The sequence below is a fragment of the Ictidomys tridecemlineatus genome, chromosome 2, assembly GCF_052094955.1.
Source record: "Ictidomys tridecemlineatus isolate mIctTri1 chromosome 2, mIctTri1.hap1, whole genome shotgun sequence".
NCBI lineage: Eukaryota > Metazoa > Chordata > Mammalia > Rodentia > Sciuridae > Ictidomys > Ictidomys tridecemlineatus.
Genome location: NC_135478.1, coordinates 13,337,940 through 13,361,508, shown reverse-complemented (window position 1 = coordinate 13,361,508; position 23,569 = coordinate 13,337,940). Strand labels below are relative to the sequence as shown.

Genomic DNA, 23,569 nt, shown 5'->3' with positions numbered 1-23,569 from the left:
GCGGAAACGGCTCACGAGGCCCGCCGTAAACGGCTCCCTCGCGCCACTTCCGGCCGGGTTCCGCAGACAGCGCTGGTGGGCGATCGTGAGGCGCCGGAGGACGTTCCCCACGGCCGGAGCCATGGAGATGCCGCTGCCGCCCGACGGTGAGGCCCAGCCCGGAACAGGGACCGTTTGTCTCTCCCCGGAGTCCCCTGTCGGCCTGCCCCGCCTCCCGGAGTACCCAGGCCTGGGAGGGGGCGGGGCGCGGCCTCGCGGCTTCGCCTGCGGCCTCTCCCGTGGGTCCTCGCATTCTCGGCGAGCGTGTGGCCCTTATCGGGACCCGTACAAGAGCGGTCTCTCTGGGACCCACCCCTAGGGACCCCGGCCCTGTGGACCGGGGCTGGAGCGCCAGGGTTCCCGGGTTTGGGCGGTCTTTGCTGATGCCCCGCGTGGCCTTTTCTCCGTCCTCCAGACCAGGAGCTTCGAAATGTCATCGACAAGCTGGCTCAGTTCGTGGCTCGCAATGGGCCCGAGTTTGAGAAGATGACGATGGAGAAGCAGAAGGACAACCCGAAATTCTCGTTTCTGTTCGGAGGCGAGTTCTACAGTTACTACAAGTGCAAGCTGGCGCTGGAGCAGCAGCAGCGTGAGTCTCGCCAGCTCTCAAGCCGTCCCTTTGAGCGATTCCTTTCTCAGATTCCAGTCCGTGCTCTGCCACAAGCCGCTTTCTGTTGGGTCTCATATTTTCTCTGCGAAGAGGGGCAGCTTGGATGTTCATGATTCCTTCTGCTCTTCCCGGGGCCCTGCACATATCGACTCCTGGGTCCTTGTGTAATGGAGAACGAGGCTATCGACCCTCTGCTGGGGCTCCGGATCAGGAATTTCTCTATTGTTTTTGCAGACATGGTAACTGGGAGCAGCAGCAGTAGACGAACTGCTTTAGTGTTTTCCAGGCAGGAAGTGATAGTAGTGGAAACTGACCAGCCTCCTTTGGAGCTGTCTGAGTCCAGCAAGATTTCTGTGCATTTTAGATGCGCAGATCAGAAAGAATTGTCTCTCTAGGTTTTGTGGATGTTCAGTTGAGTATTAGGAATTTAAGATGGGATAGGAAGTACAACTGGGCTTCAGATAATAAATAACTAGTCACCAAGTCAACGTCCTAAGGGCACTGACCATATCTGGCATGCCCAGTGGCAAATCCCCAGTCTCTAAGAGTGTTCTGTGAATGAATAAGTAGGAGCTTTCCAAGTATATGGACATTAAAAAGTAACAGTCTCCGGGTTACAAGACCAAACAGACATTGTGCCCTTACATAGTGCATCTTATTTGATAAAAAGCTTACAAGGCAGGCAGAATAGGATGCTACAGAGGTACAGGGACTTGAACAAGCAATGTGTTCAGGGGGAGGAACCAGAAAAGACCAAGCATGGTTGGAGCTTAGCTCACTGGTGCATGTGTGTGGGGGTGAGGTGGGGTGGGTGTGTGTGTGTGTGTATGTATGCATGCGGGGAGGGTTTGATCTGGAGTGTTAAATGCCAAGGGAGGTTGGGGTTTTCTCCCTCATTCCAGTGCCTGTTTACGTTTGAGATGAAAACTAGGGAGATTAGTAGCCTGAAATTGTAAGCATAGTGTTCCATGTTTCCAGAGCATTCATTCCCTAGTCCCAGCAGACCAAGTTTAAAAGCTGCAAGAGAGTTTGAAACAGCAGTCCAACAGAATGGTGTTTGTGGGGTTAGTGTGGAGGACTGGCTGCAGGGAGAAAGAGTGAGGTCCTCGGGAATAACTCGGGCAGTTGTCTCAGGTGCACAATGGTGAGGTCTGAATTAAGTCCGGTTGAGTCAAAGAGTGGGAATGGGGGCAGGTGGAGTTAAGGGGCAGAATCTGTGAACTTAGGCATCTGTTGGATATTGATGAGAGGTGGCATCATGCGGTAGGGAGGAAGATGCCTCATACAGTTTCTTGACTTAAATGACTGTGCTGAGAACTGCTCTTCTGTCAGAAATGGGAAGCTGTTTAGGACTAGGTGCTATAACAAGGAAGGGAGAGGGTCCCTACCGCAGGGGAATATTAGAAATCAGCAGATGTTTTCTCCAGGTGATGACATCTCAGAGGGGATGTAAAGAATGTGGCACAGTTAGCCAGGTGAAAACTGAGGGAGAGAAGCTTTTCAGGCTGAGAAAAGAGACTCTGGAGGGACAGAGACAGGGTCAATACTCAGTGTGGCTGACGCCTAGCAAAGGAGGGATTCTTGGCCTGGCTACAAGTGAGGATGCAGAGTAAAGAGGGCTGGCGTGCTGAGGAGTTAGGAATTGATCCTGGAAGCTACAGGGGAGCACGTGAAGGCTCTCAGGTCTGCATTCTAGAACAGGGTTAGCCACAGGGCTGCTAGCTCTTCACCCTAGTTTCCCATAATCCCCAACTGGGGATTGAACTCAGGGTTTTATGCATGCCAGGCAAGCACTCTGCTACTAAGCTGATCCCTAACCCCAATACTTTTAAGACCCCCAGGACTGTCTAAAATGATACTTTGCAAATTCCATGGTGAAGGCTCAGTTTTTTATTTTTGTTTGTTTTGATTTTTAATTTCCAGTCTGTTGTGGCCAGGTGCTTTTGTAAAGTACGGTAAAAATGTAAGCCGTGAAATGTTGAATAGCTATAAAAGTGCCTGTAGCTTCTGTCACTGAGGGCTGGTCCAAGGACCACACTTGAACAGCAGCACTGACTGCACAAGGGGTAGAGGGCGCAGGACCTCATTCAAGGAGATGGGTCCAAGGATGATGCAGGTGACAACAGAGCTTGGTGGCAACATATAGGAGTGGGATCTAAGGGATGCCTTGGTGGCACTCACATTAGCGTGAGGTGCATGCCCCTTTTTATTTGGGTGGATCACAGCTACAGAGATGGGGAGGGAGCCCAGGGAGAGAGGAAATGCAGTGAGCTTGAGCAGCCCATGGAAAACCTGTAGGCCAGGCATTGGTCAGTTGTTAGGTCCTAAGTTGAGCAAATCCAGAAAAGAGCTGGTGGGTTTAGGGATTGGGTAACTGCAACCAGTCTGTATTTCTTTCCCTGATGATTTGCATAGAATGGATTCAAAAGCTGAGAACACAGACACAGCATCCAGCATTTAAGGGACAGCAAGGACAAGAGAGAAGAAATAAATTGCCACAGAGGAGAAAAGGACCTGAGAAGGCCCATTGGGCTGAGTCAGGATGTCCTCACTGGCCTTAAGGGTGGGGAATGGGTGGGCTCTAGGTTGAGATTAAGAGGAGATGAAGAATCCAAGGTGGGTCACAAAAAGAGGCTGCATATTTGTTGGGAGCAGAACATGGAGTAAGGAAGAGAAGACACAGATGGGTTTCAGTACTATTGAGAAGCAGTCGGTAAAAGGGGAGAAATTGAAGGACTGAGGGAGAACATGGGTTTCAGGGAGCCATGTCCCAAGGCCTGAGCACAAGCCAAGGATCATCCCATAGGGTATCCTTTGAGCCCCTGACAATCCTAAGCAGTAACTGGGTGCTTGTTGGTTCTGGGTGACGCCTTCCACCCTCTACCCCTTCTTCAGCTTTGTCCAAGGACAGATTCCCCTTGGGACAGAATTCAGTACAGTTCTATCAGTGTGTGGCCACATTCAGACAAGACAGAGCACAGAAGTGGAGAGGGAGGCAAGCCCTCCTTATGAGCAAGAACCCTTCCCAAAGACCTCCCTGTTACCTCATCTATCCGAAATGGGGACACATGCCCACCCTGCCTGTAAAATAGGTATGTCACAGGTTGGGGATGTAGCTGAGTGGTAGAAAATTTACCTAGCGTGTGTGAGATCCTGGGTTTAATCCCCAGCACCACAAAATAACAACAAAAAGAATACTTAAGGGAATCATCACAAACATTAGCCGGGTGTGGAGGCACACACCTGTAATCCCAGTGACTTGGGAGGCTAAGACAGGAGGATTGCAAGATCAAGGCCAGCCCTAAGGAATAAAAAGGATGTAGCTCAGTGCTTAAGTGCCCCTGGGTTCAATCTCTAATGGGGCAAGGGTGCAGTATGTCACTACTGGCTCAAACTGGATAAATCTCTGAATGCAGAGCACAAGTGAAGGGGGAGATTAGAGAACAGTCGCGGAGGTCAGAGATTGTGGCCAAGGACTTTGAGAGAGGTGGTATTTCTCTGGAAGTGGCCATTGACTGTGTTCAGCATCAGTTCAGACCTGGGTGAGGTCGGAAGGTGACAGCTGAGACTTGGCTTGTGCTGCAAGTGGATGAAGACACACAAACACACACACACACACACCTGCTTCAGCAAGGAAAGAGTGAGATCACTATTCCAAGGCTCTCTAAGGAGAGGATAGACACGGAAGCAGACGGCCTGGATAAGAACACAGGAAGGGATCTGGGCTGGGAGATGTGAACTAGAAGGTAGAAAGGAGGGCTAGGCCCAGAGAGAGGACTGAGCAGACCAAGCCTGGCCTGGCTGCACGGAGGCCCTCTGATTGATGCTAAGTCTGTAGGTGGGGGTGGTGGACAACTTTGGCCTAGAGCTGCCCTGAATGGTGGCCAAGAGGACACCTGGCCACATCCTCATAGAATCCCTCCTCTTCCTTTCCTGCTAGTCATCTGCAAACAGCAGGCCCCAGAACTGGAGCCCACCGCAGCTCTGCCACCCCTGCCACAGCCCCCACTGGCCCCTGCGGCGCCTATTCCACCCGCTCAGGGCGCCCCATCCATGGATGAGCTCATCCAGCAGAGCCAGTGGAACCTGCAGCAGCAGGAGCAGCACCTGCTGGCCCTCAGACAGGTATGGGGCCCACTTCTCCCCTTTTTCTTCTTTCCCTACCATTGGACCTGAACTTGTCTTGAGCCTCAGGTCTTGCATCTGTGCATTAGGATGAACAATGGCTGTCGTGAGGACTCTTCACCATAATCAGTGCTAAAGGACAAAGCCGGCCCCATTTATTTCTTGGTGCACTTTAGGCACTGTTACCCCTGACCCTAATACTAGACTGCTTCTCATTCTGGTCACTGTGCACACCCTTCTCTCTGGGGGACACCTCCAAGTAGGATTATGGGTCAGATATGCACATTTGATGTCATAGAACAAGTGTTGCCAGATTGCCTCTGGTACTCCCACAGACCCCACCACAAGGTAGCTATGTCACTCGAAGCTGTCAGTCCCGATCCATCAGTCTGATATTATTATTCAAAACCATAAGGATGAGCAACCAGAAAATGGGAGGAAAGTAATGCAAAACCTCCAAGATGCCAGCCTCAGTTTTATTACTAAACTTAAGGCATAAAATTGCTCCATTCTGTTGCTGCCAGCAGAATATTCTGGAATGCTCACAGTTGTCAGGGAATAGGCAGTGAGGCCTTGACCAATCCTGCACTGGCATGTCTCCATGGTAGCTCTTCTTAGCAGCCAAATGGGCAGTACCAGCATCACGTTTTAGTTTGCATTCCCCCTGATGGCTGGTGACTAGAAGCCACAGCTTTGTCTTCTGCATAGTCTGTGCTCATCCATCGCTCGGTTTTCATCTTTTGGTTTAGTTGATTCACACAACTTCCTATTCTTCTAGCTCTCAATCCCGTCACCCTGGAGCACTCAGTAGTTCCCACTGTGCTTAACTGGCTTTGCCCATTTGGCCTGCGGTGGCGATGAATCGCCACAGAGCCACAGTGGATGGCTGCAGGCAGGAAGGATGGGATCACAAGTACTAAGAACAGGCATCAATCCGGAGCCAGGACTCATCTGCCAAGGACCAGAGTGGCCCACGGCCTGGTCCTCCTCCTCACCATTTCTCCAGCTGAACCCTGGTGGCTTAGGTCAGGAGAGCCAAGGCAGAGGGTCCCTCCTCACAACACCTTGGTTCCTCTTGACCTTCCAGGAGCAGGTGACGGCAGCTGTGGCCCACGCAGTGGAGCAGCAGATGCAGAAGCTCTTAGAAGAGACCCAACTAGACATGAATGAGTTTGATAACCTTCTGCAGCCCATCATCGACACGTGCACCAAGGACGCCATCTCGGTGAGGACAGTCAGGGACTTACTGGGGCCTGGGGGTATACCTGAGCCTGGTGCCTGGCAGCCCTGCCTCTTGGCAGGAGTGCCTCGTCTGAGCCCTTCCTTCTCCGGCATACCCTGTGGGCAGGAAGGACAGCTCACAGGCCAAACAGGTGGACTGAGACCTTGGGCTTCTGGACCCCACGTCCCATACACTCATGTGCCTGGACCTCCCATGGTGTCTCCTGACCATGAGTGACCCCTCGCTCTGATCTCGGGGAGCCTGGCCCCACTTACCAGTTGGCTTGGCTGTTACAGGCTGGGAAGAACTGGATGTTCAGCAATGCCAAGTCCCCACCACACTGCGAGCTGATGGCAGGCCACCTCCGCAACCGCATCACAGCCGATGGGGCACACTTTGAACTGCGCCTGCACCTCATCTACCTGATCAACGACGTGCTGCACCACTGGTGAGCACCTCCACCAGCACCAGGGCCCCAAAGCATCCACTTCCTCTCTCACTCCTCCTTGCCCTTGCCTGGCAGCTGCTCTGCAGCCACTAGTTTAGCTTGACTTGTCCCAGGATTAGGGGATCATTTGTCCAAAGACCTCAGGAGAGCATCCCAGAGCCTCACCTGCCCGTATGCCCTGGACTCTCCCTGGCCCCTGGCCATCGTCATTCTGGTGTCCTGTCACCTCCACTCCTCCTCTTCTGTGGCAGTTCTGGTGTCTTGGCAGGCAGGCCCTGGGCTCCGCTGCCTCCTTGGCCACCTCCTCCTGCCTCTGTGTCTGCCACTGGCTCTGCTGTGCTGTCGAGCCCTTGCTGAGGGCTGCCCTTCTCCAGCCCTGACCTGTCTACTGGAATTTGAGGGGCCACTTTGGCTCACCCCTCCCTGCTCCACCCTAGCTCCTTCACGGCTCTGCCATTCCTGCTCTCCCCAGGGGCCCAGAGGTACGCACTCTGCGTAGCCACTTGGCTGAAGGTTATTGAAAAAAACTAGAAATCTGGGCCACAGGCAGGTGCGGGAGGAGGACGTTGCTAGTGAGACACGTCACTGTTTGCCTTTGGGCTTGGCGATGCCGGCAGGCAGGAGGCCTTGGTTAGAGCAGGGAACACTGGTCCCGCCTCCTTCCCTACAGACCCGCATCTCTCCCATCTTCTGCTACATGCACAGCCTGGCTCAAGTCCCCTTCCCACCCCATCTCCTGTATGGCAGCCCCTCCCTGCATCACACCCTTATTTCTCTCCTGCTGGGACGTAAGTAGCCTCGGAACCTCCTTGGCCCCCATGCTCACTCCTCCTTGCCACCCACCGCTGGAGGGCCACCGCAGAGACAGGCTTGTTTCTCACAGTTCTATGGCGATGCGCTCTTTAGCTCTGCTCCATGTGGAAGCCAAGTGCTCCTTACCCTGTCCTCCCACTGGGGCTGCCTCTATCCACCAACCTGGCTTCCCACCTGGCCTGGCTCCTCTTTGAGCTCCTCTGGTGAACTTGGCCTTGGGAGGGTGCCAGCTGCTCACCTTCTGCCATCATCCTTCTCAGGGGGCAGCACATGTCCCATCCTGCCTGGGTGCTCACTGGCCCTGAGGGGCCAGGCACTCATTCTGTCCTGGGAGGCCCAGCCCAAGCTGAAATTTCCTTGCCTGGACAAGGCCCTCGCCCCACGTGGCCATTTTGCCCTTTCTGCACTCGGGGCTCTCGGGCTCACGTCTTCTCACCCTCACTGCCTCCCGGAAGAGAAGGGTTAGCTTACTGACAAGGGGACTAGGGTGAAAGACCTCGCTCCGATCAGCCCTAGGCTGTGTCCCTGATATGTCCCCTAAGACCACCTGATGGGGCTTGTGGGGAGCCTAGCCATCACCCTGGCCGGGTTGGGGTCCATTTCCCAAGAAGGCAGAGGGTGCTGTGGCTGGAGCCTTGATGGTAACGGGCGCGTGGCCGGGTCCCGCCCCAGGGCCCTGACGCGCGGAAGGTCTCTCCCTCACAGCCAGCGCAAGCAGGCCCGGGAGCTGCTGGCCGCCCTGCAGAAGGTTGTAGTGCCCATTTACTGCACCAGCTTCCTGGCTGTGGAGGAAGACAAGCAGCAGAAGATTGCCCGGGTACGTGGGGCTGGCAGGCAGGCAGGCGGGAGGAACTGCCCTGGGCGGGCAGACACTCCTCTCCCCTGACACAGCCTCTCTCCTCTTCCTCTGCCTCTAGCTCCTGCAGCTCTGGGAAAAAAATGGCTACTTTGATGACTCCATCATTCAGCAGTTACAGAGCCCAGCCCTGGGACTTGGCCAGTACCAGGTAAGTGCCACCTATCGGCCCCCCCCATGCCACACGTCTGGAGCAGAATCAGAGTAGGTGCCTCAGGGGAAGTTGGAGGTCTAAGGATGGCACCTGCCCCCAATATGTTCCCAGAAGTCAGGGGGCCCAAGTCCCTCACCTGTGCTGAAATCTGCTGGTGGGTAGGTGGCGATCACAGCCCCAGGTGACATTTCAACCCCAGCTCCCAGTTGTGCCTCGTGGATGGTGGTGAGCAGTGGGCACAGGTTCCACACAGCAGCCTCTCCCTCAGTGGCTTGTGTACCCTACCAGGTGTGTACCATCCCACCTGGCCTTCTGGCATACTGTGACCAGTTTGCCTAAGGAGTCTCCACTAGGGACGTCCTTGGCCTGTGTTGGTCTTGGGGCACTGACGCATCCTGGGGGCGTGAAGCAGCACAGGTGCAGGCGGCAGCTGCACCTGTCCTTGGGTCTTTTGGCTTCCCCTAAGAGGAGGGCACAAAGGGGAGGACCAGGTCCCTTGATCTTTGTACTAGTCCCAGGCTTGCTGCCCCATCTAAAGCTGCTAGAATGTCCAGCTCGGGCCTCCACATTTAGTCAAAAGGCTAAAGTCCAGTGTGAATGTCACACTGTTGACTGTTGCCCTCTGAGGTCCTAAGCATCCCCCTCCCCACTGGGGGAAGGTCATGCTCAGAAGGGCAACAAGGAAGGCACATTTCAATGTTTTTCTAAATTTGAACTGCTTTTTTTTTTTTTTTTTTATGTTTAAATAAAAATGAAATCCTGTCATGCCACAGCAGGTCTACAGCTCTTCTCCTCCTGGGGTATGGGTAGCATTGCACTTTTACTGAGCTGTCTCTATGCTCATATTTCCTGAGTTCTTCCCAAACCCTTAGAGGTAGACTTTGTTACATCCCATTTACAAGCAGGGCTCAAAGCCTGGTAGCAGATAAAGAGGCAGAGCCTTTAGAATGTTCATTGGCAGCATGTTAGTGTCCACGTAGCCATCCTGGGCATGGCTGTGGGTGCTTCTTCCTGTTATCAGGAAGCTATTGGAGTATAATCCTGGTCTCCAAGTCTTTGGCTGGACCACAGCCTGTGGTTGTCGGTGCCATGTTTTCATTGTTCCATGGGACAGCCACCTGCCTGCCTGCTCCAGGTATCCTGGGCTTTGCCGCTCTCCAGGTATTTGTCCCTGGGGAACTCTAGAAAGTGTGGTAGCAGGTAGCACCTCCAAGGCTCTCATCCTTGGTGCGGGGCTCTCTCTCTCCCAGGCCACCCTCATCAACGAGTACTCCTCGGTGGTGCAGCCCGTGCAGCTGGCCTTCCAGCAGCAGATTCAAACCCTCAAGACGCAGCATGAGGAGTTCGTCAACAGCCTGGCTCAGCAGCAGCAGCAGCAGCAGCAGCAGGTTCAAATGCCACAAATGGAAGCCGAAGTGAAGGCTACACCACCGCCGCCAGCTCCTCCCCCGGCCCCAGCGCCTGCCCCAGCTATCCCGCCAACCACCCAGCCTGGTAAGAGGCTCCCTCAAACCCTGCCTCATGAGACAGCCCAAGAGCCGGGTCCTCCTGAATGTGGCCAGAAAGCACCCTTCCCTTCCAAACACAGCTTCGCCTCTGCTGTCCTGAGCCCACTCCTAGGGCCAGCTTTGAATTTGTTTACAAGCTCAGAGCAGGTAGTACAGTTAAAAGTTCAACAGTCCTTTCCCTGTACATTATCCCAGAGAACAGAAACGGAATAGGGACTGAATAGGGACGCTGCAAGGATTAAAAACAATCTAGGCTGGGGGTGTGACTTGGCGATAGTGCTCATGCTTAGCATGCACAGGCACTGGATTCCATCCCCAGCAAGACAAGCTAAATGTATCGTGATATGTTAATATAACGTAGTAAGTATATTATACATAACTTTTTAAAATTTTTATTAATTGTTGATTAACATTTATTTATTTATATGTAGTGCCGAGAATCAAACCCAGTGCCTCACACATACTAGGCAAGTGCTGTATCACTGAGCCACAATCTCAGGCTCTATAACACTTATTTTTATGTATGTTTGTGTTTAGATGTAAATAACATACACATTAAATATACAGAAATTTTTTATACATATTACATGTGTAATTTAGAAGTACTTTTGAACAATGATGTAGATATATGAATAAAATCTGAAGTGAAATCCAACAGAGTACAGGTTAGGATTAGGGCATCCCTAATCCAAAAATTTGAAATCCAGAATGCTCCAAAATCTGAAGCTTTTTAAGTGCTGACACAACATTCAAAATGTTTTGGATTTTGGCTTTTAGCATTGAGAATACTTGGCAGGTAAAGTCTTTGCAAATCTTCCAGAATCTAGGGAACTCTGAAGTCTTGAGTCACTTTTGGTCCCAGGCATTTGGATGAGGGATACATAACTTGTATTTAAAATACACCGAGCCTTCTGGCTGGGGTTGCAGGTCAGTGTAGAGCGCTTGCTAGCATGGGTGAGGCACTGGGTTCAATCCTCAGCACCACATTAAAAATAAATAAAATAAAGGTATTGTGGGAAAAAAATTTTTTTAACAAAATAAAGGTATTGTGTCCATCTACAACTAAAAATATTTTTTAAATAAATAAGTAAAATGAGACCCCATCTAAAATTGAATGAATGAATAAGTCGTATCAAGTAGGGTCTGTCCTTGGAATATGAATGTGCTTACACTGGAAAATGTGATAAAATAATGGATTAGGACTGTCAAGTTACTTGTAGTCTCAGCTATTCAGGAGGCTGAGGCATGAGGATTGCTTATGCCTGTGAGTTCAAGCCAGCCTGACAACATAGTGAGGCCCCATCTCAATAATGGAGTTAGGACTGGGAGTATAGGCCAGTGACAGAGTGTTTGCTTAGCAGCTGTGAGGAGGCCCTGTGTTCTACCCCAGCACCACCAAAAACGAAAACAAAAAACACTGACCTTTTAACTAGACATAGAAATTTAATTTAAAAATCAATGATAAAAATTCTACAAGTTAAAATCAAGACAGCTGAGACAGTAAGATACGTATGCTGTAGAGAAGATGGGTACGTCTCACGTGGGAGGTCAGAATCTCCCTCTCATCCCCTTCCTGGAAGAGGGAGGTGGTCATGGTCTCCAGTGGAATCATGAAGCAAGACTTGTCAACCCCAACCCTGGTTGGGCATCAGGGTCCGGTCAGGCAGCCTCCCTCTCACCAGGGCTTTCTCTGACCACTTCTTGCCTGGCTTTAGATGACAACAAACCTCCCATCCAAATGCCGGGCTCTTCAGAGTACGATGGCACAGGAGGGGTCCAGGATCCTGCAGCTGCCGGCCCCCGGGGCCCCGGACCTCATGACCAGATTCCGCCTAACAAGCCCCCTTGGTTTGATCAGCCCCACCCTGTTGCTCCTTGGGGCCAACAGCAGGTATTCCATAAAACTTTGGGGGTCAGGGTGGACACTTGGGGCCTGATGAGATGGCAGGCAGATGGACAGACTGCTGTCGGTGGGCAGTTTGTAGCTCTGAGGAAGCTGGAGTGAGATTCTGGCTCAGCCCTGGCTAGGCCCCTTTTCTATCCCAGTCGTCATCCGGGCCTCTCCATAATGTAGATCTCCTCTCCTGAGAGTGCTGGGAAGGAGCTGCTCTAGCTGGTTTGACTCACGGAGCGTCAGCATTTTGCATCCTGAAAGGAATAGGTAGTTTCCTGAAGAAAGGGACAGTCAGAGCCTCAGACTTCAGGAGGTTGTAGGCTAACAACCTACAACCTGGGGCTAACAGATTCCTTAGGGTTGGGAACCTTCAGGCCAGGACAAGGTAGCCTGGCACAGCATGACCAGGAAACGCCCTGCGTCCCGCTGGATCCAGCTGGACGGAGCATTTGAATGCAGCCCAGGCCTTCTCTGGATATCTGCTTTTTCTCAATGTGGCATGGCCTTCCCAGGTGAATGTGTGTCCACAGGGAGGACCTAAGGACGGCAAGGAAACAGCTCATGGCCTGAGCCCCCACCCTCAGCTTCAGGACCAAAGATTTAACTTCACAGAAAATAGGACATCTTCATAGACTGCTCCCTCCTCTGAGTGCTGGCTCTGAGCTGTGTGGTGGGGGAGCTTTGGGGGTGCCCCCTGAGTAGAGAGCAGCTCTCATCCATTCTGTAGGCGGGAAATAGGCCCTTTGTCTGCAAACTAGATCAGGCTCACTGAGGCTCCGCCTTGACCCAGCAGTACACAAGTTCGTCCAAGGTTGGTGCCATGCATGGTGACATACGCCTGTTACATAAGGTAGTACAGAATCTGAGGCAGGAGGATTGCAAGTTCAGCCTCAGCAACTTAGTGAGGCCCTAAACGATTTAGCAAGATCCTGTCTCAAAAGTAAAACATAAAAAGGCCTGGGCATTTGGCTCAGTGGACAGTGCCCTGGTTCCATCCCTGGTGCCGAAAGACTGAAACAGAAATCAATGTAGGCTTGTGGTACCCACATGGAGTCTCACGCATTTAGAAATAGTCCCTGCTGTTTCTGTTGTTCATGTTGATGTTTTGGCTATTTATTTTTAAAAATCTGGTTTTCTGCTTTCTCTTGAAGGGGTTTGGCAGCCTGGCCAGCCTCATCTGTGTACATTTGCACCCCAGCCCCCGTCAGAGTTTATGATCCTGGCTTTAGGGCGCTGTCAGAGCACCAGAGTCTGGAGCTGCTGCCTTCAAGCCGCAGAAGGCTGCTGTGTCAGCACAGGGCCCAGAGGCAGGTCCTGGGATAGGTCTGAGGGCAGCAACCCCAGGTGATGGCCTTGGAGGGAAAGAGAAAGTGAAACAGGGAGGGAGTGTCATGAAGAACGTCCATCGTGGACACCTGGGGCCTGGCCATGCTGATACAGTCACTGTACCACCCCTGAAGGGTGGGGGAGCTGGTGTTTGTCTAAGCAGTGGCAGGGAGAGGATGGTGGTCTTGCCTGTATGCGCAGTGGGCCTTGGTGGCCAGGAGCAGCCATGGGAATGAGATTGCAGGTGTGGTGGTTGGGAGCCTGAGGGCCTGGGTGTGACGGTGTCTGCCCAGATGCAGCAGATCTGCCACCAGGCTTGGGCCCTCCAGGCCTGAGGCGCCACTGGATGAGGCCGGTGCTGCCAGTGTCTCCTGAGCACCCTGGGGCCTGACCTTGCAGGAGGCTCACATCTGTGCTTTGCTTTACAGCCTCCTGAGCAACCCCCCTACCCACACCACCAGGGTGGGCCACCCCACTGCCCGCCCTGGAACAACAGCCACGAGGGCATGTGGGGTGAGCAGCGTGGGGACCCTGGTTGGAATGGCCAGCGTGACGCGCCTTGGAACAGTCAGCCCGACCCCAACTGGAACAGCCAATTCGAGGGTCCCTGGAACAGTCAGCATGAGCAGCCGCCCTGGGGTGGGGGCCAGCGCGAGCCACCCTTCCGCATGCAGCGGCCACCCCACTTCCGTGGGCCCTTCCCGCCCCACCAGCAGCACCCACAGTTCAACCAGCCACCACACCCCCACAACTTCAACCGCTTCCCACCTCGCTTCATGCAAGATGACTTCCCCCCACGCCATCCCTTTGAGCGGCCACCCTATCCTCACCGCTTCGACTACCCCCAGGGGGATTTCCCGGCCGGTAAGTGTGAGGGTGCCCGTGGGAATGCCTGGGAAACGCACCCCTGGCCTGCCCCGAAGTGACAGTAACAGGCAGAGGGCCATAAGCTGACATGGAGCTCAGCCTGGGCCCTAGGGAGGTGGGAGAGGCAAAGACGGTGCCTGCAAATGTCTGATTGCTCCTTGTCCTCGCCACCTTGAGTCCCTCCTCATGCCGGGCTGGCTGTTAGAGGTCTGAAGCCTGGGCCTGCTCTCACGTTTGCCTGGACTCACTGCAGTTTGCACAGGAGGACGTGAGGTTCCAAAAGGGAAGTAGCTCCTGGCTTTAGGGCAGAGTCGTCTTTTACTCAGTCTTTCATTCATTTACTTGTTAAAAAAATTTTTATTTCTACTAACTTCCATGTTTATTTGTTAAACTGTTTGTGATGTTTGTTTATCTGTGGGGCACTCCCCGTGTTCATGGCTCACGTTAGTGTTCCATGACAGCTCTAACAGGGACCCCGGGCTGAGCAGCTTCTGTGACAGATGTTGATTGTCCCTCAGTTTTGGAGACCAGCAGTCTGAGGTCAAGGTGTTAGCGGGGCTGGTTTCTTCTGAGACCACTCCCAGGCCTGTAAATGGCATCTTCCCCTCAGTGTGAGCTTGTGTCCTGGAAACCTCCTCTTACAAGGACAGTAGTCATGTTGGGTTAGGGTCCACCCTGAAGACCTCCTGTTAGTAACTGCCTCTGTAACGGCCCAGCCTCCGCCTGGGTGGAGACGGCCCTGGCTTCCATAACTACTCCCTGCCTCTCAATACAGCCACTTTCTGGGTTAGGTCTGGGGTTAGGACTCCCGTATTCACACTGTTGGTGGGTTAGACACAATTCAGCCCTGGGCGTTGCTGTCTTGAGGTTTCGATGGCCTTGATATTTCCTTCCCTCAGCTGGGCCTCCTTGCCCCTTAGCTGGGTGGTCCTGACTTACTGGTACCTCTCAGCTACCAATAAGTCCTGACACAAAATTTCTTTTTTGCAGAGATGGGACCCCCTCACCACCACCCTGGCCACCGCATGCCTCATCCTGGGATCAATGAGCACCCACCCTGGGCTGGGCCTCAGCACCCTGACTTTGGCCCTCCCCCCCATGGCTTTAATGGGCAGCCCCCCCACATGCGAAGACAGGGCCCTCCCCATATCAACCATGACGACCCCAGCCTGGTCCCCAATGTGCCCTACTTCGATCTCCCTGCTGGGTTGATGGCCCCCCTCGTGAAGGTAAGACTTCGGGAGCCCTGGGCTGCCTTAGGTGGCAGCACCTGCTGTGTGGGCCCCTCTGCTTACCCGCCTGAGAACGGAGCACCGGGAGCATGTTCTCCAGAAGGCTGCTAGGCTCCCTTCCCAGGCCCGTCCTTCCCCTTTCCCACTCCTGCCTTGAAGAGGCGTGTGCCTGTGCTCCTGAGCAAGGCCACATCCACTCGCTTCCTTCCCTTCCCTCTGCAAGGGGGCTTTGCAGCCACAGAGAACCATCCGGGCTATGTGTGAGGTGTGGGTCCTCCACTCTTGCCTCTTAGTCCCTGTCCTCAGAAGCCACCTGTCCAGAGGCTGATGCCATAGGGATTTCTCAGGAGACATCTCTGCAAGCTGTCCTGGCGGGAGGGGTGGCTGGAGCGCAAGCTGAGGCTGTGAGGAAGAGCCGGGCTGGGGCTCGGGCACAGCACACTTGGCTGCGAAGCGCTCAGCTGGGGGCGCTGCCAGGCTCTCTCCAGAAATTCCCAGAAGCTGGGATTGGAGCATAAAGCGGGTGACACACGGAGCACGGCTTGGACAGGGTGGAGAGGAGCTGGCTGCAAGCCCGTTGGGAGCAGAGGGTAGCAGTCCACAGGTGGGGCACTTGGGGTCCAGATGTCTGGACAAACTGAGTGGTTTTGCATCATCTGAGGTGGCGGCCACATCACCTGAGTGACTTTTCTGAGGCAAGATCCCTGTGGCTGAGTCCTCTGAGGGCAGGGTTTCCCAGGACTGGGTGAGGCCCTCTGTGCTGCTGTCACTCCCCTGCCGTGCCCTGGGTGGCCTGGAGAGGGATTTGTGAACATGAGCCACAGCACTGTCCTCCCTGCAGCTGGAAGACCACGAGTACAAGCCTCTGGACCCTAAAGACATCCGCCTTCCGCCCCCCATGCCACCCAGCGAGAGGCTGCTGGCGGCCGTGGAAGCCTTTTACAGCCCTCCCTCCCACGACAGGCCCAGGAACAGGTACAGGCCCCGGAGAAGGGGCAGCGGGACAGGTGCTGGGGGGGGTCCTGAGAGACAGGGAGCCTCTTCCCCACCTCCTGGCCTGTCTTCCCCCTGAATGTATTGCATTTGAGGAACAGACTGAGAGCCAGGTCTTCTGTTCAGGTAAGAAGATATGGCAGTCTGCTTTTTTTTTTGGGGGGGGGGGGGGTGTTGGGGATGAAGCCCAGGCCTTGCACATGCCCCGCCACCGAATCTACTCTGGTTGTATGTGGCCATCTCTAAGGAGAAGAGCACCATCCTGAGATTGTCACCAGTGTGGCACAGACATGATGTCCCTGTGCAGTCACCACTCCATGCCCTGGTGGCCTCAGGCCCAGTCTTAGGGAGCTGGATAGCCTCGTCTCTGGCCACAACACCCACAGGCTCCTGTGCCTCCTGCAGGGAGGCCGCAGGGTGGAGGGGCGTGGGGCTGGGTCCAGCCAGGCTCAGGCCAAGCTTCCTGGTGGGGAAAGGGCAGCCCTGTTGGAATATCTGAGGTGCTTTGTACAGCACGCTCATGGGGGTGTCTTGGGAACGAGCCTTCCAGGGCTCCCTGGGGCAGGGGTCATCCAGATGACGTTTTCATAAGTTGACTGAGGGGGGGGCGTCTGCAGTCACATGGGAAATGCCATGTCTTACAGCGAAGGCTGGGAGCAGAATGGCCTCTATGAGTTCTTCCGAGCAAAAATGCGGGCACGGCGGCGGAAAGGCCAGGAGAAGAGGAACAGGTGAGCCCAGGTGGCCGTGGGTCTGCCTGTCCTGCCGCATGTTTGACGTGCACCCCTGTCAGCATGCTTCCCTGGCCACAGGTGGTCACCACTGAGCAGAGTGGAGCCGGGTCTTCTGTGATCAGCAGTGGGATTGGGGAACAGCACTCGCCTGGGTTCGAGGCTGCGGACTCTTGGGTCTCACAGGAACTGGGGTCCCAGCAGGCCAGGGCTCCTGGGGCTCCGCTCATCAGTCCTCTCCCCACAGCGGCCCCTCCAGGTCTCGGAGCAGATCCAAAAGCCGAGGGCGCTCTTCTTCACGCTCCAACTCGAGGTCCTCCAAGTCGTCAGGCTCCTACTCAAGGTCCAGGTCGCGCTCCTGCTCACGCTCCTACTCCCGCTCCAGATCCAGGTAGGCCTCAGCTGCAGCACACGAGCCCCTCCGTGCGGGGTGCCCACACCCGAGTCCCCGTAGCCTCTGACCCAGGGTGCTGTCCTCCACAGGAGCCACAGCAGGTCTCGCTCCTCAAGAAGCCGCTCGCGGTCCAGGTCACGCTCCAGGTCCAAGTCATACTCCCCGGGAAGGAGGCGCCGCTCAAGATCCAGGAGCCCCACCCCGCCGTAAGATCTCTGTCCTCACTGGGCCCTGCAGGGAGCACTGGGAGCCTCTGGTATTTTGCTGTCATGGTGTAATCATTTGTCATTAGAAGACAGACAGGTGCCACAGGTGCTGACCCAGTGGCAGCAGCACCTCTGCTCTGCCCACCCCACAGCCACACACTTGATGAGGCTTGCACAGTAGGTGGACTCTATTTCTGACCACTTTAGAGGCTTGGTGTGACCTTGTGCCTTTGATGCTAAGCAGGGACAGGGTCATCATCTGAGAGAACCTCTTTATCAGGCAGATGAAGAGGATGAAGAACAGTAGAGACACTGTGTCTACCTTATGATGGCAAGCAGTTATCTGAGCGACAAACTATATTCTAGTATTTGTCATTCCAATAAATTTGTGTATTTTTTGAAAAATGTAACCTGTCTTAATTTTAGTTCTTCGGCTGGTCTGGGTTCTAACTCAGCGCCTCCTATACCTGACTCGAGGCTCGGAGAAGAGAACAAAGGCCATCAGATGCTGGTGAAGATGGGTAAGTGTCCTCAGACCCCAACCCTTGGCCACTTGGGGATCTAGGAGGTGACGGGGTTTTCTTGTCCTCTTTGTATGGGGAGAGAGGAGTAACAGGAAGTTGGGGATTACTGCTAGGACTTCTGAAGTGGCCAGCCAGCCGGGCTGGTGCTGGGTCTTCTTTATTAGCTCCTCATTCTGTGTAAATACTGCCTGCTCTTGTGTCTGTCACCTTCCCGAAAGCAACCTCCCTTTTGACAACCCCACCACCACCACCACCACCTGTAGGCCTCCTGCGTGGGCTCTGAACATGTGTCCCCCTCTCTCAGGCTGGAGTGGCTCTGGCGGCCTTGGTGTGAAAGAGCAGGGGATCCAGGACCCCATCAAAGGCGGGGACGTCCGGGATAAGTGGGACCAGTACAAGGGCGTGGGCGTGGCCCTGGACGACCCCTACGAGAACTACCGTCGGAATAAGAGCTACTCCTTCATCGCCCGCATGAAGGCCAGGGACGAGTGTAAGTAGGAGCCCAGGGCCGGGAGCGCCGGTGGCTGGCGGCGCTGGCTGGCGGGACCTTCCTGGCTTGCTGGCAATGGAAGATCGTAGTGACAGCTCGGTTCTCACGCAGTCTCCACGTTTGGGGCACGCAAGGAAGAGAAGGAAGACTAACACGGGCCTAGTGAGGAGATCCATGCCACTGGCGTGGGAAGGGCTCAGGCGCCGCCTGCACACCCCGGGAGGAGGTGCCACAGCACCACGGCCGTGAGCGCGTTTCCCTTTACAGCGAAGCAAGAAACCCAAGACCCTCCAGTCCCTGAATGAGAATTCTTCACACCTGACGGAGTGGATGCTGCGCGTCTTCCCTGAGTCAGACCTAAGCCCCTTCCACAGCAGCAGTGTGGAGGGCAGGCCAGGCACCAGCAGGGGGCAGCTAGGGCAGCACCCACCCGCTGCCCTTGTAGTGGCAAGCGAAGGCCAGGTGCTGTCACTGCTCATAGTTTAAAACAGGAAAAGCAAAACCTCCTGGATTAGCAGAGTTCACCTGAGTTTTCATTTTGATTCCGATTGATTTAGAAAAAGTATTGATCTAAGACGCTCCCCAATAAGATCATTTTAAACCCCTCTCCTCTGAGGTGTCCCGGCCCCTAGTTCAGTTATTTTAGTTGTGTATGTTGGTTTTTCTTCCTCAAATGTTAGCCATTTGCTATTATCTGGAGAAAGAAAAGGTTCTAACCAAACGACCTAAGGTGTCCTCAGGTCAGCAATGACACCCTGGAGGCATCTGTAGCCCCTCTGCTTGTGGTTGTCACTTAGGGGAACCCAACACCAGCACTTGCGTGCGAGGACCCATTTAGATTGAGTGTGGAGTGCCACCTCCCAACTGGTACTTCCTACTCTGTCATTTCATTTGCATACCCCCAGCCCACCCCCAAAGGGAGGTGGGGCCAGGAGGAGTGTCACCTCTGCCAGAAGCTGCCTGGATCCCCCACACCTGGATCCATCGGCAGCTTGGTGCGGTGCCATTTATTTGTAAAGAAGTACTTTTGAAAAATTCTTTTCAGTAAGATGCAGTTTCTCCCACAATTTTTCATGCCCACGTGGTAAATATCTGATTTTGTTCTAGATTTCCCGTAGCTGTGACTTGTTCAAATGTGTCTGATTCTGGATAAAACAAACTCGTGCTGTTAACGATTTCTTGTGGATTTTACTGTTTTGCCTTCAAATAAAGCCTTTTTTTAAAGACCTCCTCCTCCGTGTGCAAGTGAGAAGCGTGGGTGGAGTGAGGGGTGTGTTCTGGATGAGGCCCCGTGGAGCGGGGGCCTTGGCGTCTTGTGAGGAGTTGTTCTCGTGTCCTTGTTAGTGAGCAGCAGTCCCGTGCCATCGGTTCCGTCTGCCTTGTGCCCACCAGGAAGCCAGTACCTGGCCTGTGCTGCGTCCCCACTGTCCTGCATCATGTCCTCATGCTGACGGGCAATTTCCTCAGCAGCGTGCTGAGCAGGTCTCTGAGCAGGGATTCGCCTCCAGTGAATCCCAAGCCTTTACCCCAACACTGTGCCCCACCACAGATGTCACCTGGAAACTGGTGTGCGTGTGTGCGTGTTCCCAACTCAAGCCTCACCTGGTACTTACAGCTCCTCCTGCACCTCCCGCAAAGCGTCCTCCATGGTGAGCGGTGTGGGCCTGTGGCACCTGATATACTGTTGGGTAGGAGACAGATGGGGACACCATCAGCACTGCCACCCCAAAACGCACCTAGAGGCTGCTGGGTGCTGGGAAGAGACGCGGCCATGGCGCCCACCCCCAACAGGGTCTAACAGGGCTGGTGGGGGAGGCCAGGTGGTTGGTCCTGGTACACAGGAGCGCCGGGCGCTGTGCAGACCGGGAGGTACCGCAGGCTCAGGGCTGGAGAGGGAAGGGCAGCCTCAGAGCAGTCAAGGAGGACCTGGGTGCCACGTTTAGGACACGGTCGGCAGGAGCTGTGGCGGACTGACACAGGTGACGTGGCCAGGTCGCCTCAGCTGAGGGCTGGCTAATCACGGCCAGCAGAGAGTGAGTTACAGGGCCCCAAGGGTGCCCTCAGCAATGTCCAGAATGAGCGCAGGTCAGATGACCTGTTTCCTTCCATGGATGACGGCAAGGGGGCGGATGGCCTGCAGAGCAGCGTTTCTCAGAGTGGGTCCCCAGCCAGCTGGCTGCCTGCATCACAGGACACTCGGGAGACACACCCGTCCTGCCCCAAGTGGGCCCAGCAGCTGCTCTCACCCTGCAGGGATTCTGCTGCTCAGGTTAAGAACAGGCTCTAGAGAGACACTTCCGAAAAAAGACACGGGACCATCTCGGTGTGTAGGCTTCAGTGCAGAGCAAGCGCTCAGCACGCGCCAGACACTGGGCTCCACCGGCACCAACAAGTAGATTAAGAAGTGAACTTACAAGGGGGATAAAATGTGCAACTTCAACATGACAAGTGGAGATCTGAACACTGGGTCTTCCATGATACAGAGCAAATCCAGTTTTAGGGTTAGTGGCTTTATGACTGTTTTTAAAATTTTTTTTTGGAAACAATGTGCTGAAATATTTTGTATATAGAATGAATGAAAAATAGAACAGCACATACAGGATGACACTGTTTCTTTAAATACTTTAAATAGTTCACACTTTGCACAGAAAAAAATGGAAGTCTATCACGCTGGCAATAGTTATCTTTGAGATTATGGAGGACGGTAAATTAATACCTCAATAGAATTTTTTTTTTTACATTCTGTTTAGTGGCAGTTGGACACAAGCCTTTATTTTATTTATTGTTATGCGGTGCTGAGGCTCCAACCTGGCCTCCACATGCCAGGCAAGCGCTCTGCCGCTGAGCCAGCCGCAGCCCCCGATGGAATTTTAATCAAACGAGCTCATATATTCTGGTTAGCAGAAGGAAATTGAGCTTTTCAAGAGGAAAAAGGGAGGTGAGGGCGTCTCTCGAGCTGCAGCCCAGGGGACGGTGGAGGAAGTCCGGTGCCTTCAGGAACCACCTCGGGCAGCACTCAGGGTCTGGGGAGAGGGCAGGGCCCCACAGGGCAGGTCCCCTTTGGTCTGAGGCCACACAGCCCCATTAGACTCAGGCTTACTGTATAATACACAGCTCATCACAGGACAAGGAGAAGTGACAGTAGCAGAAGGTGACAGCCCAACCACATCCCTGCAGCAGGGGGCCATGCACCAGAACCTGAGGGACAGGTTCCCACGGGTGGCCCTGGCCCCGCCCACTCCGCCCCCTCTCTCTGCCATCACCTCTTTGGCTTCCTCCAGGGAGTGGTAGTGGAACGAGTCCCCTTCCATGGACCTCAGGAGGGAGAGGTGCAGGTGGCGGCTGGCGGCGATGAACTGCTGCGTCAGGTTCAGCTGCTGCTTCAGCATGTCGTTGAGCGCCAGCACCGCAGGGCTGTAGGCTGTCAGGACTGCACCCCCTCGTTACTCAGCAGCTCTCCAGGGACCCCAGCCCTGCAGCCCCTGCACTTGGCACTGTGGGGCTGCTCCTGGAGAGACCACTGCCACTCCCGTCTCCATTCTGTTACACTGTGACAGTGTGTGTGGATGTCACACTTAAAGTTTATTAATATTAAGAGCTAGTCTCTCTGTTGCCCAGTCTGGGCTCAAACTCCTGTGCTCACCTGATGCTCCTGCCTCAGCCTCCTGAGTGGCTGGGACCAAGGTGTGTGCCACTGTGCCTAGCTAAAAACACATTTTCTGAAAATATAAATAAAATTTTAAATTAAAAAGTTGGGGCTAAGGCTGGGGCTGGGGCTCAGTGGTAGAGCACTTGACTAGCACGTGTGAGGCCCTGGGTTTAATTCTCAGACCTGCATATAAATAAGTAAAATAAAGGACCATTGACAACTAAAAAATATTTTTTTAAAAATTGGGGCTGGGTTTGTAGCTCGGGTAGGACACTTGCTTAGCAAGTACAAGGCCCTGGGTTCCACCCCCAGCACCACAAAACAAAAAAAACTGACATTTAACTAAAAATATTAAATCTGATAAAAAACAAGAATTCTGCTGTTTATTTAGTATTAAGACTGCTGAGCAGTGGCCACGCCTGGAACGTCAGCAGCTCGGGAGGCTGGGGCAGGAGGACAGCAAACTCAAAGGCAGCCTCAGAACTCAGTCAGACCCTGTCTCTAAATAAGATATTTACAAAAGGACTGGGGATGTGGCTCAGTGGTCCAGTGCCCCTGGGTTCAATCCTCGTACCAAAAATATACGTGTGTGTGTGTGTGTGTGTGTGTGTGTGTGTGTGTAAGGTCTCTGTGGCAGGTCTGAACTGGACCTTCTGGGGCACCTTCCTCACCTCCAGGAGGCTAACACTCTTCCCAGACCACAAGGACTCCTGTCTCAGCCCAGGACGCAAAGGCCATGTCCTGCTGCTGTGACTCAGCACTGGCCGGTGTCTTTAGGGGATAAAACTAAATATGTGCAAAAAGCTCAAACAGAATTCAAATAAAAGCATCTGCTGGGGCAGAAGGGGTGAGCTGGGGGGAATTATTGAGGGCAGGTGTTTTGATGGCGCTGGGGATGGCACCCAGGGCCGCGCACCTGCTAGGCCAGTGTTCCTCCCCTGAGCCGCACCCAGCGCAGTGAATTGCCTTTAGGCTGCCTGGTGGACATGGGTGTCCTTTTGCAGGTGACAGAAGGTTCGCAGACACCCTCAGGCTGCCATTGGGGATCCTTCGAACCACTGAAATAATTCCACCCATGGATTCTTGAACCCAGCATTAAAGAAGTGAAACACCTCCAAGAGATGCACCCGCTCCCCAGGAAGGACCCCAACCAGGCTCCCCAGGAAGGACCCCAACCAGGCTCCTACCTTCTAAGGCATCGGCACTGACGACGTGGCTGGCAATGGGCACTGGGTCGACATAGGAACTCCCGAGGGCAGGCCCAATGGCCGCCATCCCGGCCGCTGTCCCAAGCACAAAGAGGAAAGGAGTGAGTGACGAGGCCTGGGATTGCAACCGAAGTGTAGCCCACGCACCCATCCTCCTCTATCTAACACGATGGCCACGTGCTTGCTTTTAGAATCTTTCTCTAAGTTTTTCCCAAAGCTTTTTCAGTGGTTCAACAAAGGAGCCACTGGTTGACGTGACCACTGCAGCTCATAGTGGCTG

General features: G+C 54.1%; 2 protein-coding genes across 11 annotated transcripts in view; one reads left to right on the top strand and one right to left on the bottom strand.

Moving 5' to 3' along the window:
* Positions 1 to 4: 4 nt before the first annotated feature.
* Positions 5 to 19,658, top strand: Cherp (calcium homeostasis endoplasmic reticulum protein). 3 transcript variants are annotated; one of them, XM_078037753.1, is made up of 18 exons: positions 5 to 146; positions 455 to 628; positions 4,590 to 4,774; positions 5,862 to 5,999; positions 6,293 to 6,444; positions 7,963 to 8,074; positions 8,175 to 8,264; positions 9,518 to 9,761; positions 11,491 to 11,666; positions 13,424 to 13,859; positions 14,853 to 15,091; positions 15,936 to 16,069; positions 16,732 to 16,818; positions 17,066 to 17,209; positions 17,302 to 17,418; positions 17,845 to 17,939; positions 18,247 to 18,432; positions 18,544 to 19,658. In XM_078037753.1, exons 1-18 carry the CDS (start codon positions 122 to 124, stop codon positions 18,582 to 18,584), a joined length of 2,775 nt encoding a protein of 924 aa, XP_077893879.1. In that variant the 5' UTR covers positions 5 to 121; the 3' UTR covers positions 18,585 to 19,658. The 3 variants fall into 3 exon arrangements, with proteins under 3 accessions (XP_077893879.1, XP_077893878.1, XP_040146241.1); XM_078037752.1 differs by having other exon boundaries at positions 7,930 to 8,074; XM_040290307.2 differs by lacking the exons at positions 5 to 146; positions 4,590 to 4,774 and having other exon boundaries at positions 490 to 628; positions 7,930 to 8,074.
* The window catches only part of C2H19orf44 (chromosome 2 C19orf44 homolog), a 25,416-nt gene continuing 13,045 nt past the window's right edge, over positions 11,199 to 23,569 (bottom strand). For 2 of the 8 annotated variants that reach the window (XM_040290313.2, XM_040290308.2), the window contains exons 6-9: positions 23,269 to 23,364; positions 21,696 to 21,862; positions 20,046 to 20,113; positions 19,601 to 19,918 (exon numbers count right to left, since the gene is read on the bottom strand). In XM_040290313.2, coding sequence (XP_040146247.2) covers positions 19,867 to 19,918; positions 20,046 to 20,113; positions 21,696 to 21,862; positions 23,269 to 23,364 — 383 coding nt within the window. In that variant the 3' untranslated portion in view covers positions 19,601 to 19,866. Of the gene's footprint in view, positions 15,888 to 19,600; positions 20,114 to 21,695; positions 21,863 to 23,268; positions 23,365 to 23,569 lie in introns of those variants that run through there. The other 6 variants (XM_040290311.2, XM_078037755.1, XM_021731519.3 and 3 more) reach the window with 6 other exon arrangements.

Coding starts and splice junctions, on each gene's coding strand:
- Cherp (XM_078037752.1), top strand. CDS start 122: ATGGAGATGCCGCTGCCGCCCGACG. Junction 17,210..17,301: donor TACTCCCGCTCCAGATCCAG/GTAGGCCTCAGC, acceptor TGTCCTCCACAG/GAGCCACAGCAGGTCTCGCT. Junction 17,419..17,844: donor TCCAGGAGCCCCACCCCGCC/GTAAGATCTCTG, acceptor TCTTAATTTTAG/TTCTTCGGCTGGTCTGGGTT.